This window comes from Ochotona curzoniae, unplaced genomic scaffold, assembly GCF_017591425.1.
Source record: "Ochotona curzoniae isolate NIBS_2020 unplaced genomic scaffold, NIBS_Ocur_1.0 scaffold_4506, whole genome shotgun sequence".
Taxonomy (NCBI): domain Eukaryota; kingdom Metazoa; phylum Chordata; class Mammalia; order Lagomorpha; family Ochotonidae; genus Ochotona; species Ochotona curzoniae.
In genome coordinates, this window is record NW_024467119.1 from 1107964 (window position 1) to 1121681 (window position 13718).

The 13718-nt window shown below is 44.2% G+C and overlaps 1 protein-coding gene across 1 annotated transcript in view; it reads right to left on the reverse strand.

The window, feature by feature from the left end:
* The window catches only part of CSMD1 (CUB and Sushi multiple domains 1), a 1316379-nt gene that overhangs the window by 192654 nt on the left and 1110007 nt on the right, over window positions 1-13718 (reverse strand). The window contains exons 29-31 of the mRNA XM_040967079.1: window positions 10327-10514; window positions 7805-7999; window positions 3099-3215 (exon numbers count right to left, since the gene is read on the reverse strand). Of these exons, the coding sequence (XP_040823013.1) occupies window positions 3099-3215; window positions 7805-7999; window positions 10327-10514 (500 nt within the window). The remainder of the gene's footprint in view (window positions 1-3098; window positions 3216-7804; window positions 8000-10326; window positions 10515-13718) is intronic.

Here is a 13718-nt window from a genome sequence, read left to right on the forward strand (position 1 = left end):
CTCTGGACTCCCCAAATAGATAGCATGTTCTAGAAACTACAGTTCAGGCGTTTGGGGAGGGAAGGGTTATAGGATTCCTCCCCAGTGCTACTCACACAACCCTCCCCTCCCCATGACATTCACAGAATCATTAAAGTTTATCATGCTAAAGTCCAGTGCTTGCATCTTTTGATAACAATGTATATTCTTCAAGAAAACATTTGGCAAGCATCATCTTTATGCTATAATAAACATGGTATTTGCTATTATAATGCTATTAATAAAGAAACCAAGAAGACAGTAGCTGTGTCCCAGGACTCACACTGTGACGTGTACCAGTACTTCCCCCCAAAATAAAGCTCCAGGACACACAGTCTCAGCAATCAAGGCTGGATTCGCCCTGGAGGGAGACCCAGCTCCTGGGGCTGAGCTCCAGCTGTGGCTGACATTGAACCCCTGAGAATGGAGCACGTTCCAAGATGAGCAATGTGTATGAGGGCCCTGCTGCCACGAGAGTGAGGAGGCCAGCAGAAAAATGACACTAAAGGACTCATCAGGTGTGGCGAGCACCACTGCTGGGAGAGCATGCTGTGTCATGCAGGAGACAGCATTCCAGCCAGTCCTTCCAGAAAGCTTTGTCTCGGAATGGAATATAAGGAAACACACAGAACAAACTCTCAGAAGTAGCCAGTATGGCCAGGAGTTTGTTGGTTTGTTCAACAGTCCCTGCAGTAGGGGAAGGTGGGAACTGTACTGCTAGGACGTGGGCAAGTGGAAGTGCTCAGGTCCCAGGAAGGGTACGAACTGGGCTGCAAGGATTGCCATTCATTCTTCTGAGTTATTACTTTCGACTCAATCCAATTTCTTTTAAATAGAACATGACATCTGCGCCACTGAATCTTTCAGATTAGGAAATTATAATCACTATTTAGATTTTGGCCGCAGCATTGCTCTAGTGAAAATTAAAATCACATTGTAACAATAGTACGATTTTTATAATAAACTGCAATCACACATTACTGCTGCTATGTTCTATTGACACAAATCTACTTCTTTTATATTCATAATGAATGGAAGAAATACTACGTACAAAGTAATTGGATGAATGTTGTTAAGCATTTAGGTTAAAAATAAAAAGTTTTTTTTAAAAGATTTATTTATTTTTACTATAAAGTCAGATATACAGAGAGGAGGAGGAACAGAGAGGAAGATCTTCAGTCCCATGATTTGCTCCCCAAGTGAGCGCAACGGCTGGTGCTGTGCCAGTCTGAAGCCAGGAGCCAGGAACTTCCTCCAGGTCTCCCACATGGGTGCCGGATCCCAAAGCATTGGGCCATCCTCGGCTGCTTTCCCAGGCCACAAGCAGGGATCTGGATGGGAAGTGGAGCTGCTGGGATTCTAACCGGCATCCATATGGGATCCCAGGCACGTTCAAGGTGAGGACTTTAGCCACTAGGCCACGCTGCCGGGCCCAAAAATAAAAAAAAAAATTTGTTATATAAGGATATAAGATCTAGTTAGAGAATCCAATCTGGCATGAAAGAGTTGAAATCTAAGGGTTTTTTCCCATTTGGATAAGAAGAAACCCCCAAATCACCTCTCTTTACCCTGAGAGTAACAGAATTGCTTCCAATTCCCTCACAAGATACTAAAAAATGATCCACTAGTGTCTGGGGACATTGGCCTCTGCTAGGGTGTCTACTGATGTCAGGTCAGAGACTCTAGTGCACAGAGCAGGCACTCATATCCACCCATCCTAAACACAAAGCTGTCCACAGCATGCAGAGAGAAGGCACACGCGAGGCCAGGACAAGGGCTCCTGCAGCCTGCATGTCCAACATGCTGTGTGAATGGACACCTGAGACCAGGACAAGGGCCCCTCCAGCCTACATGTCCAGCAAGCTGTGTAAGGGCACACACGAGGCCAGGACAAGGGCTCCTCTAGCCTGCATGTCCAGCATCCTGTTTGAGGATACATGTGAGGCCAGGACAAAGCCTCCTCCAGCCTGCTTGTCCAGCATGTTGTGTGAGGGCATATGCAAGGCCAGGACAAAGCCTCCTCCAGCCTACATGTCCAGCATGTTGTGTGAGGGCACACACGAGGCCAGGACAAGGGCTCCTCCAGCCTGCATGTCCAGCATCCTGTGTGAGGGCATATGCAAGGCCAGGACAAAGCCTCCTCCAGCCTGCTTGTCCAGCATGTTGTGTGAGGGCACACACGAGGCCAGGACAAGGGCTCCTCCAGCCTGCTTGTCCAGCACGCTGTGTGAATGGACATCTGAGGCCAGGACAGGGGCTTAGCCTGCGTGATTAGAAGCCATGACTCAGAGTACAGTGACCTCACTGGCACTGAGTCTCCCACATGTGAATTCATTTGTGTTATTCAAAATGCTGTCTTAAATAAACTTTCCCATTACAAGTGTTCCCTGCATTGTTCCTGAGTGGGTGACTGCTGCTTGAAATAGAAAAATGAAACTATCAGCTATGTGGGGCTATGAATTTTACTCCTCGGTAAGGGAGAAATAATATATAATTTTTGAAGCTATTATCTGCTTCAACTCAGAGAAATATTCAGAACAAGGTGATTTTTTTTTTCTGGCCATGAGGGTAATCATTGGGCAGGAACACCCACACAGGCCCGTCCTGCAAGGAAGTCCTTTGGGAGAACATTCTGGAAGGCAGCCTCGGTTGGAAGCAAGTTGGGGGGTCATGGAGTGGGGCTGCTCTGGGCGACACAGTCAGGACCCGCCCCCCACTCACAGCCCCAGTGACCTCCAACTAACTCCTGAATGCCATGCCCATGGTGCCCTGAGAGGTGAGCAGTGGTCTTGGGGCCAACCAGTTACTCTATGACCCCTTGATACAGAAAATAACTGAGTGAAAGGAGGCCTGAAGCAGCAAGAACAATGCCCTGACTATTCCAGATCTGCCTTCCAGAAGGGAAAGCCAGCATTTTGTCCAGTGAGCAGTGGACCTCATCTAGGAAACGTTTAGGGCACCAGCCACTTTCAGGGGGCTCTTCTGTCTGATCGCCATCTTGATCTATCCAGAGCTATAAAGTCAGTGCAACGAACATAATAAAAACCAGTGCCAAGAAACATGACACATTAAAGTCTTACCGAATTCCTTTGGTACAGTGATTGAGTACAGGCAGATTTGACCGGCTGTGTAGTTGTGAGGGTAGTTTGGGGAGAGAACCACCCCTTCTGATCCCGTGTACTGGCCTCCACAGGGAGCTGAAAATGACATCAGCCAAGAATTAGGAACAGAATCATCCAGCCACTGCAAGTGATGGGGGAGTCGCCTGGAAAGTCACATACCTACCCAGAAATTAACAAAATATTAAAATCATGCTTTACCTTATTTCAGGTAATGGAAAATGAAAATAAAGGTTATCCAACTTACAGTAAAGGACTGATACTATTTTCAAGGTCTTTCTCAGTCACTGAAAACCGTTGTGAAAATAGCTATAATAACAGTAAATCAGATTTGGGAAGATATACAACTAACTCACCTTAACAATGCAGAATGGTCTGGTTGCTATAAAATGTTACACGGACTTAAGAGATAGAAAAGGTTAACTCTGCTTGCCATTGCCATGTTAATATGGTATGGAAAAGGAAAAAAGAAAATGTTACTTGTTCGATTTGTCTGCCTTAGCTTTTCTTCTCACGGGTTCAGAGAAATGGCATGGTGATAACTAGAAATAGTTCAGGGGTCTCTTCCTAGGAATGCAATTTCAAGTTGAAGGAGCCGATCTTGTTAGAGAATTAGGGCAGATAAAATGAGCGTGTCTGTGTGAGTGTGGAAGTGTTTCTTGATAGTTTCCTCGTGATTATGTCACTAACAACTTTGGTACAGCTTTGGCTGAGAGATTAAAAAAAGCACTACTGCACAGATATTCAAAACCCATTTTGATAAATCCCAGACATTTGCATTTCAGATTTAATGTAAACTACCAATACTCCAATGCTTCATGTTTATAGGCAAAGGGTCTGCTCAAATTATTGAGTACCTGGATGGAAAGTATTTTCAGTAATTGAGAGTTTATATTTCAACAGCTCATTTTTTCTTGATATAACAGCTTCAAGCATTAACAAAATAGAAATTAGATGTAATGTACTTATTTCTTTGAATATCAGTTAACACACTCTTATATCCTAATTGATGGACACAACATTCTCCATGCTTCTGAACCCCCTTAAACATGCCAGTGCTAAATCTAAGGCAGCTCTTAAATGATTTGTCAAGAGCTTTTCAAAATCCATGCATTACCATGGCTTCCAAAGTATTAAGTCATATTTTTAAAGTGAGAGAAAATCAGCTTAGATATTAAACAGCTTTGCTCTGTTTATGACCAACTAGTAGAGTTTTACCTAAATAAACTAAGCACACTTCTCATGTGAATGTCTTCACTCAGAATTCATTTATCATCATGAAACATATTGAATTTGTTTTTACAATTTTACATAACGAGGTTTTACTTGAGTTTTGGCTGGAAGGTGTTTCTTTATGCTAAATTCCAAAGCCAGTGGTTCCGAGTGACACCGTGACACTCGGTTTTCACTTCAACCTCAACCATATACTCTGCCAAACTATTCCAAACTTAGCTCTTCTTTGTTTCTCAACAGTTAAAAGTTCAATTGTAAAAAAATAAGAACAGATCCTTGAATGTAAATTTGTTTTCCTTCGGTTGAGTCCAAAGATGCAAACAAACCATTTTACAGACCTTTAAAACTTACCTATTTCAGTTTTTAAACAAGAGTGGTGTACAAAAATTGCAAAAATTACTACGGGCCAAATATATGATGGTCTAATTATTAGAGACCAGTATGTTCTATTTCTGAAGTGTAATTACCAAGTCTCACTCTGTTCAAGGTTGAGATCAAAAGCTTTACTTGATGATGAGAGAACACTTAGTGCTCTGCAAGGAGGAAACACAGCAGCACTGGCCTTACAGGCGTGCCTTCTTCCTCAGCCTCCCAGGACAGGCACTCAAACTACACAGTTTGTTTCAGATGCACTAAATGCTCTTAAAATTGTCTAAGATATGTGGGAACTCTTATTTAATTGTTAATTATTCTGTTTATGTAATAGTATTAAGATACAAGGCCCACATGGCTTTTCTCATGTTAAAAATGACTTTATAGTAATGTGAAAATAGAAGAAAGATACATGCTTGCCGCGTCCTAATTACTATTGAACAAATCATTCTTAAGATGAGCAAAGACATGCAGGCAACATTCACTGCAGATGGTGTAGCAGCCTTCCTCACCCATTTGACTAATGGGAATTTAGCTCCTATTTAAAGACAAGCAAATTTAATAAACAGAAAATAATTTCCACCAACAGAAGCCATCCACACCCATGAAAGGAACTTTGTAATTTTCAATTTTTGTTGCAATTATTCTACAGGAGGCAAAGGATAACCAGACGTGGAAAACTTACACCATGCGTCTGAAGTGAACTGCTCCAACATGTACTGACTATGGCTGTAACAGAACAAAACTCTGCAAGTCGTCGGGGGTTGAGGGTTCATGGGCAAGGATTCAAGTCCACGCGGCACTGAGAGGGGCCCCACCTCCCCAGTGGAGCCCCCACCCCCCACCTTCGCCACCCATTTTCTAGACAATACCCAGTTTTATCCACTGAGTTCTGGAAGAAGTCTGTTCTGTCACCTACGCAGTCACTGCAGTAAACAAAGACTTCCTGCATTCTCACACAGAAAAAACCAAATTCCTAATTTAAAACTGGAGTATATGCACTGCTTCCATGCGGCCTCCTTTTCTAATATTTCTGCCAAGGCTGAAATATTGTTACTTTCCCAGGCATTCAAACTGTAACGGATTTCACGGCAAATCAAGATCCCTTAGAACCACTTTATTTTTTAATATTAGAATGCCTGTGTTCCTGCCCCAAATTTTCATGTACCCCATGTGGATTCCTTCTAGAATCCCCTGAGAGCTGCTGGAGAGACACAGCCCACCAGGGAGTGTGTACATCATTTTGTGGGATACTAGGTAGATAGATAGATAGATTGACTGATTTCAACTCCAACGCACGTATTGTAAACATGCATCTGTATGGTGTTCTCCTTCTGTGTCAGGGTCTGGAATGCACTCTGCATGGATATTGGTCTGACACCTGTGCTGAAGGTTCTCATCACTGCCCTGTCTATCTGAAAATGGTTATTGAAAGTCACATCCATGCAGAACGGAGTTTGTCATTTACTGAGCCCTGAGAATGCTGCATTGAACCCCCTTCAGAAAGTCAGACCCGGCTGGGGCCAGGTGTCTCATCAAGGCAAAGTGAGGACCCAGAGGTCTTTGATGTGGTAGGGACATCATGTGAGGCTTCTGGATTACACCCCTGGGCCCTGCCTATCGCAACCAGCCCTCACCCTAGAAGACTGGGTACCATCTGGTCATTGCATCAAGAATTCGTAAAATGATAGCAAGTCCATTCAAGTCTAGATCATTACTGGAGTAACAGTAAAAACCACTAGTATTTTAAGTATACTTGTAATTAAGATAAAGTGTCCACTGAATGACTATAAAACAATATATGAAGTTTTAAGTATATTATATATATATATATATATTTAAGTACACTTGTAATTAAGAAAAAGTATCCATTAAATGACTAAAAAACAATGAATATATGAAGTTTTTATAGGAAAATCTCTTATAGCTGTAAACTCATTAATCACAACCATATTAGTTATGAAGAAGAGTTGGACAAATATGGTCAGTCCCCAGTCGGAGGGGAGCAGTTGCCTCTGAACGGGGCCTTCCTGTGCCCAGCATCCTCTCCACCCTACCACTGCAGGGAACCTTGTCCTATCCATGGTAAGATGCAGTGATGGAAACCCATAGAGATTGATCATGGTAGGGATAATCACAGGACCCTAAATGCTTGGGGAGACAGGATTCTGAACCTGTAACAAGGGACATAGTAGGAATGTATAAATACAGAAAAGAGAATATAATGGCTGTATCAGGAATATATAAATGAGTCTGCAGAAGAGGCTTACACTGAACCTGATTGGTCAGTTGGACAACAGGAAAGGAATGCAATGCCACGGGTAGACAGCTCTTCCTTCTCCAGGCATTCTTTGCCCTCTAGGACCTCTGGCATGGGAGAAGCATCCATACTGACACATCTATAATTATTATTAGAGATCAAAATATGACAGTATAGGGAGGTTTAGGATGCAGCCATGAAAAATTTCTTAAACTTCTCCCTAATGGATCCACTGCCACTAGCCATAAGGACCAGAGTCACCTGGCTGCAGGGCTGTCTGGGCAGCCATGGTTCCTTGGAGACATGCAGAATTTAAAGGTAGAAATGGCAAAACAAGCAAAGCAATCAATCAATTTCGCATGCTTCTTGGTTTCTGTTTGCTTGTCTTGATAGATTCAAATTTTGTGCATTCTTTAATGTTCATCTTAGATTTAACAGGTGGTTTAATTAATCCAATCCCTAAATATAGACATAAAATGACAATCTTAAGGCAAGTAGGAATATTCATTATATACACATACATTTATATGCATATATAATATAGATACATCTTATATGTATAATTTCTATCCCCAAAATATTTTATAAAGAATGTTAACTTTTATGCTGATCAGGTTTAAAACATCCCTAAATGGAAGCCAACGTGTGAGACAGTGAGGAGCAGAATAACAGCCCTCCCAGCACCGGGAGAGTCTGCCCAGGCTCAGCACCTGACTGTCCAGTCCAGGACTATCATAGCCATGATCAGAGGGACAGTGCCATGGTGGGATAGCAATGCCCAACAGCCCCAGCCCACACGCACCACTGCAGGATGGCAGCACACCGTCCCAGGACGGCTTCCCATCGGCTCCAATCACACACGTGATGGATGAGGGGTCCACAATCTTGTACCCAGCGTCACACTGGTAGGTAACGGTGGAGCCCAGCTTGAAGTCAGCTCCAATTCTTGTCCCATTCATTATATTTCCAGGGTCAAAGCAAGCTTCCCGGGGTTTCTCTGCAGAGGAAATAAATGCAGACACCATCACTTCGTCTCCTCCAGAGATCTACTGTACTTAAATATGCTATATACTGCATCTACCATAGCAGCATATGGTATTTAGTAAAGCATACTTACTTGACATAGTTTGGCTTATTATCTATAGTCATAATTGGAGAACGCTTTGCACAGGCTTGTATTGCTTATGGCTAGTGTCCAAGTGAATTGTGTGGACACTGGAACAAGCAACCTAATTCCTTCAGTATCTGTATTCACATACTACTGGCATTTATCTAGGTGTTTCACATGGTAGCTAACATGTTGAAATTCCATATAGAACCCAGAACATTTATTTTGTGCAAATGCAGACCAAATAAACAGAATTGCAGGTACTTGACACGCTGCTCATCTCCCTGTTGCTTATAGACCCATTCACCACCCTGTGCTGAGCCTGAGATAATGGCACTCCAGGCTCCATCACGTTAGCTTATTCTGTAAACATATGAGGAAGGTCTTAGCACCATCCCTGGCATTGGCCTGTGGTGGACACTGGCCCTGAGTCTGGCTCACTCTTACCTGAAGCAGTACTATTCTGCTGCTCTGTGTTGCTCACTTGAGCTTGCCATGGCAGGTGCACAATGTCTGAACCAACTCATCCTTACATTCTGCCTACCCAGCTGCCAATGCTGGCTATTTTGTGATCATTGGTACTTGTCTTACTCATGTTCCTGAACGAGACAATGTCATGAGGCACGTGTTTTGCTGTCATTGTTTGTTCCACTTCAAGCCCCAGGATGAGTCCTGCTCTGGATGGGGAAGGACAGGATAGTCAGAACCCTGTGCTGCTACACAGCCTAACTGCCCTGCGGCTCGTCCACCACAGTGTCCTGAGCCTTGGCCCTGAGGCCAACTCTGAGGGCAGCCAAGAGCTGATTCTCTGCCTCAAACTACGTATGGCACCATCACTGCAGTTGCCCCTGGGTAATATTGAAAATACTGCAAACCATTGTTCCTGCTTACACGGCTACACCACTACAAGAGCATCCAACCCAAACACAGTCTGCTGTTGGCCCTACCACAGGCAACAGCATTCCACAGGTCAATCATTCACTGAGCCAGTGACTGGTTTAACTTGAGACAGCCCACTTTGAGAAAATCATGAGGTGGCCCAAAGGGCCAAGACAGAGGACATGCCTCTCACCTTAATGGGGTGTTTTGTCTGTTGGTTTGGTTTCCTTTTCTTTTTGGCTTCTGTAGACCAGCTTCTGTTGTAGTCAAGCGTGTTGTAGTGAATTCCTGTTAATATGGAATTGCCTGATGCTATAGCAAATCCTTCACAGTGCAGTTTTCAGTGAGTCCTGATTGTGGCCTAAACGGCAGAACATGCTGTCCTCTGATTGCTCAGGCGCACATGTTGTCATTCACAGTGAAGTGAAGGTTATTACATGTATAGGAATTGATCTTTTAAGGAAAACAGAAGGATATATCCCTAGGGGCAGAACAGCTGGGTCATATGGCAGGCTTATTTGCAATTCTCTAAGCACTCTGAGACTGATTCCCATGGTGGTTGTACTGTCCTGTATTCCCACAAGCAGGAAATGAGGGCACCTTTCAGACCCTATGGAATTGTACCATAAAATTAAAAAAAAAAATCACAGAAGGAAGTTTAAATCCACTAAGTAGGGAACAAAGTGACACAACCCTTCTTTCCTTCACACTTTCTCTCTACAAGTTGAATATAAAATTTTAAATCATTGCAAAGGGTTTTATTAATTTTTAAATTAAATATTTAATTATTTAGTCCTTTCTAATATGCACTCTTTGTTCACATGACACACATATTTGAAAATATGTGTCTTTTCTTGGTGTCAATGGCCATGGGGTGATTCTCTGCAATGTAGGGCCATCTCTGCCCAGTGCCAGGGCTCCTGGAAAACAGCTCTGCTGGCAACAGAAACTGGAGGAGGGCAACGGACAGGTTTCCTCTGAGAAACACTGAGCTGAAACTGAGCTACCAGATGTCCTACCGTGTAGACATCCTGAAGAGAACAATGGCAGTAGAATACACCGAAAGTGTCTCAGTGAGAACATCAGTCAGTAAGCACACGTTATGGTCACAAACGTGGATTAGAGTTCCTAGGGATTTGTCTTCCTTTTAGGTAAGGTAGGAATGCGTCTGTGGGATTTTCTTTCTCCTGGAGAGCAGGGCTCTCTCCCCAGCAGAAGAGCCACATAGCTGCATTTTCTCTATTACACAGACTGGCAAGATGTCATGCACAAGTTTGCAGTGAAAATAACACTGCAACACAAGTTACTCCCCACACAACTCCAGCTGACTACAGTACCTTTGAACTCAATGGCAAAGCCCGACAGGCCCACGGAGGCGTCACTTCGAAATGCCAGGAAAAGACTGTTTCCGCTGCTCTCAATTCTGTCTGGGGCCTGAGAGCCCTGGAAACTCCCAATGAGGGGACTGTTGGAGTCCGCCCCTTCGTAGATGTGCAGGAAGTCGTAGCTGGGTTCCATGTTGAAGCTGCCAGAGAAGAGGAGCAAGGATGATATGCAACGAGCGTCCATTCCCCTATGTCGCACATGCTCATATCACTGTGTGGTGCCACGAACTACTGCATTTCATCCGTGCTAACCACTAACACCATTGCACAAGCACTTTGTTTTTCAATAGAACATTTTAACATTAGTATAATCAAAAAGTTTGGGGTAACAATCATCAAAATCTTAAACTAGCCACAAGTGTCACACACATCAACTACAAAGCATATTCCAGTGCTTTCTGTAATGTCAATCATGATCCGGACAGGAGACGAGGAAGACAGGCAGAGAAATGAACTACCTTGTCACAGGCACACTATGTCTCCCCTGGATCTGGACGTCAGGAAATGGAGTTCAAACAAGGCTCATAGACAATGAATTCTCATTGATATTTGCTGTGTGTGTGAATGCACTTACTACTAAGAAGACTTAGCCTCAGGATTACTTTTTTGGGCAATTTCAAAAATTCTTAATGTATGCCTTTACTTTAGAAATGGACTCGTTCCTGTGAGCATACAGGTCATCTAGCAGACTGTGCTGGCACACAGGGCACGCCTTCTCACAGCAGGTGTCACTGCAGAGTGTTCTGTTGCCTCTGCCCTCCATCAGCCTCTCGCCTCTTCTCTTCTCGCTCCTGTGTCACCCTGGAGTCCACAGCCCACACCAGGACTCTCAAGGGCAGGCTGTGAGCCTCACTCTAGGTGATGTGAGTCCTGATGGAGTCAATGAGCTTTTACATATACATACACACGTACACACACACACACACCTGCACATTCATACACATGCTCACACATACATGTACACACCACACACACACTTATACAAACATGTACACACACATTCACACGTGCACTCTCCCATCAGACACTGAACATAGTACTATCTCTAACACTGCATGTGATCAGACTCCACTGAGATACCGGGAGGAAGCGCCACGTCACCTTGATGCTGGCCTTTCTTTCTTTGGCTCCTTCCCTCTCATGTCTCCTAAAGCCTCAATGGGGACAGCTCCCTCCCCTTGACATGCTGAGTGACAAGAATCCAGTGTATTCTGCTTGTGTTTTGTTGTCTGAATTATGCTATTTAGTAGCTCTCCTTTTTCTGAAGACTTGAGTCTCTGAGAACAGAATGTCCCTACTGCGTCCTGCCAGACACACAAAGATGTGCTCCTGGGGCAACCACTGGGCCACATACTTGCCACATCCCACTGATGTCCAAGATATGCTCACATGTATGAGCACACACATACACATAAACACTCTCACAATGTGTATGTGTGTGTGGGTATGCATGTGTGTGAGGCCCCTGGAGGATTTCCTGAAGCAAGTCTCTTAGACTGTTTGACAAGCTCTGGAATGAAATCAGAAATGAAGCAGGTGTAAAGCTTCGAGCTATCATGCACAGGTGACCAACAGGGATTGCATGGGCCAAGCGGAGCCTCACTGAAGTAAAGGTGTTGTTTGGAGTATTTCCAGGATGGCATTAGTATAAAGTCACTTTGTTTCTCTAGTATCTGGCACAGGCAATCATTAGTAAAGACTACATGTTGAGCACTGAAAAAATTCAAACATGGAAAAGACACACTTGTCTTACATATTCGGTGCTCTTTGGAACACATGATGACTCGTGGGGTGGAATTTGTGCACATAGTTATGGAAACCTGTTCTCTTTTGCTCTGCTCCCTGTGTATCTGCATAGGCCTCAGCGGTCTTTGAGGCGTCTTCTCTCTGGCTTTTGTGGGTGTGAGCCCACAGCTGGCAGCAATGTGACAGATGTCCCTGGTCACAGAGCCCGAGTCCCAGCAGGAGGCCAACAGCCCGCGCATGCTCCAGATCCTGCCCTAGTGTCTGTGCTGGATGCCTGTCCCCAGAGCACCTTGGATCAAGTCTCACTCTCAACAGGGCACCTTGCAGGGCCTGGGCAGTGCCAGCCTACATTTTAAGCTTTTGTACACCCACCACGGACTCTGATGGTCCCACCACCACCACATCAGAGCCAGTCACAAAGTACTCAGAGGAACATGCAAAGGGCTGGATCTCAGCAATGGCAGGTGTGTCAAATGGCTGAGACATGAGGTCAGTCAGCAACTCGCAGACTCTGAGAGCTGTGATACACCAGGAGAGCTGGCATTTCAAGCTTTTTCCCGGAAGGGGCTTACAGTGCAGGGCAAGCAACATGCATAAAACTGCCCTGGTATTGTCAGATAAGCTGCGTGGCAGGGGCCTTGATAACTGGTCCAAGACCAGGGGACTGGCAGGGAACTCTGAGAAGGCACCCTGTTCTATTACTTTTAATCTCCCAGAACCTGAGTACTTGCAGGTTTTGAAAAAGACAATACTAGAATGTAACATTAGGAAAAAAACCACAAATAAACCCCAAAATACAGCCTATAAATGTTCACTAGTTTGGGAGGCAGCTTAAGTGCCATAACGAAGCATTCACGTGGCTGGCATGCCACTCTGGCATCCCACACTGGCATGGGTTCAAGACCACACTTCTGATTCCATTCCCTGCTAAGCTACTTGAGAAAGCCACTAAAGATGGCCTAGGTCTTTGGACCCCATAGCCATACGGAAAGCTGGAAGAAGCTCTGGGCTTTGTAGCGGCCCAGCCATCCTGGGGAGTGAACCAGAGGATGAAAATTCTTTCTCCTCCTCCTCTCTATGCAGTACTGTCTTTCAAATAAAATAATAAAATGGCCCTTTAAAATGAATTATTCACACTTTGATAAACTTATAGCAGCTTTAGTAAATTGAGGAGATGTCAGTGGATCTTCCCACTTGAGATTCATGATTACAGATAAATGAATTCCCCCGACTTGGATCTCGTAGAATCCAGTGGTGGCAAGCTCACACCAGCCTTGAGCACAGAGGCGAGGAGGAGCTATGAAAGGAACCCTGCCCTACTGATAGGTAAAGCAGTCTCAGGAACACTCTGCCTTGGTAACCGAGAGATGAGCAGAAGGGTCAGGAACACCGCTTATCTTGTCACATTCACATAGTCTCATATCCAAAATATAATGTTGGAGATGATCACAGGCCTTGGATTAATCATATGATAGTGTTGTATAATCCATGTGCACTGGAAAACATGGTATTTGAACTTTAATTCTCTAGAAGCAAGTTCTCATATTTTATGACTGATGTGCACAGGTTCATACGTCACAGCAGCTAAGTGTCAGGGA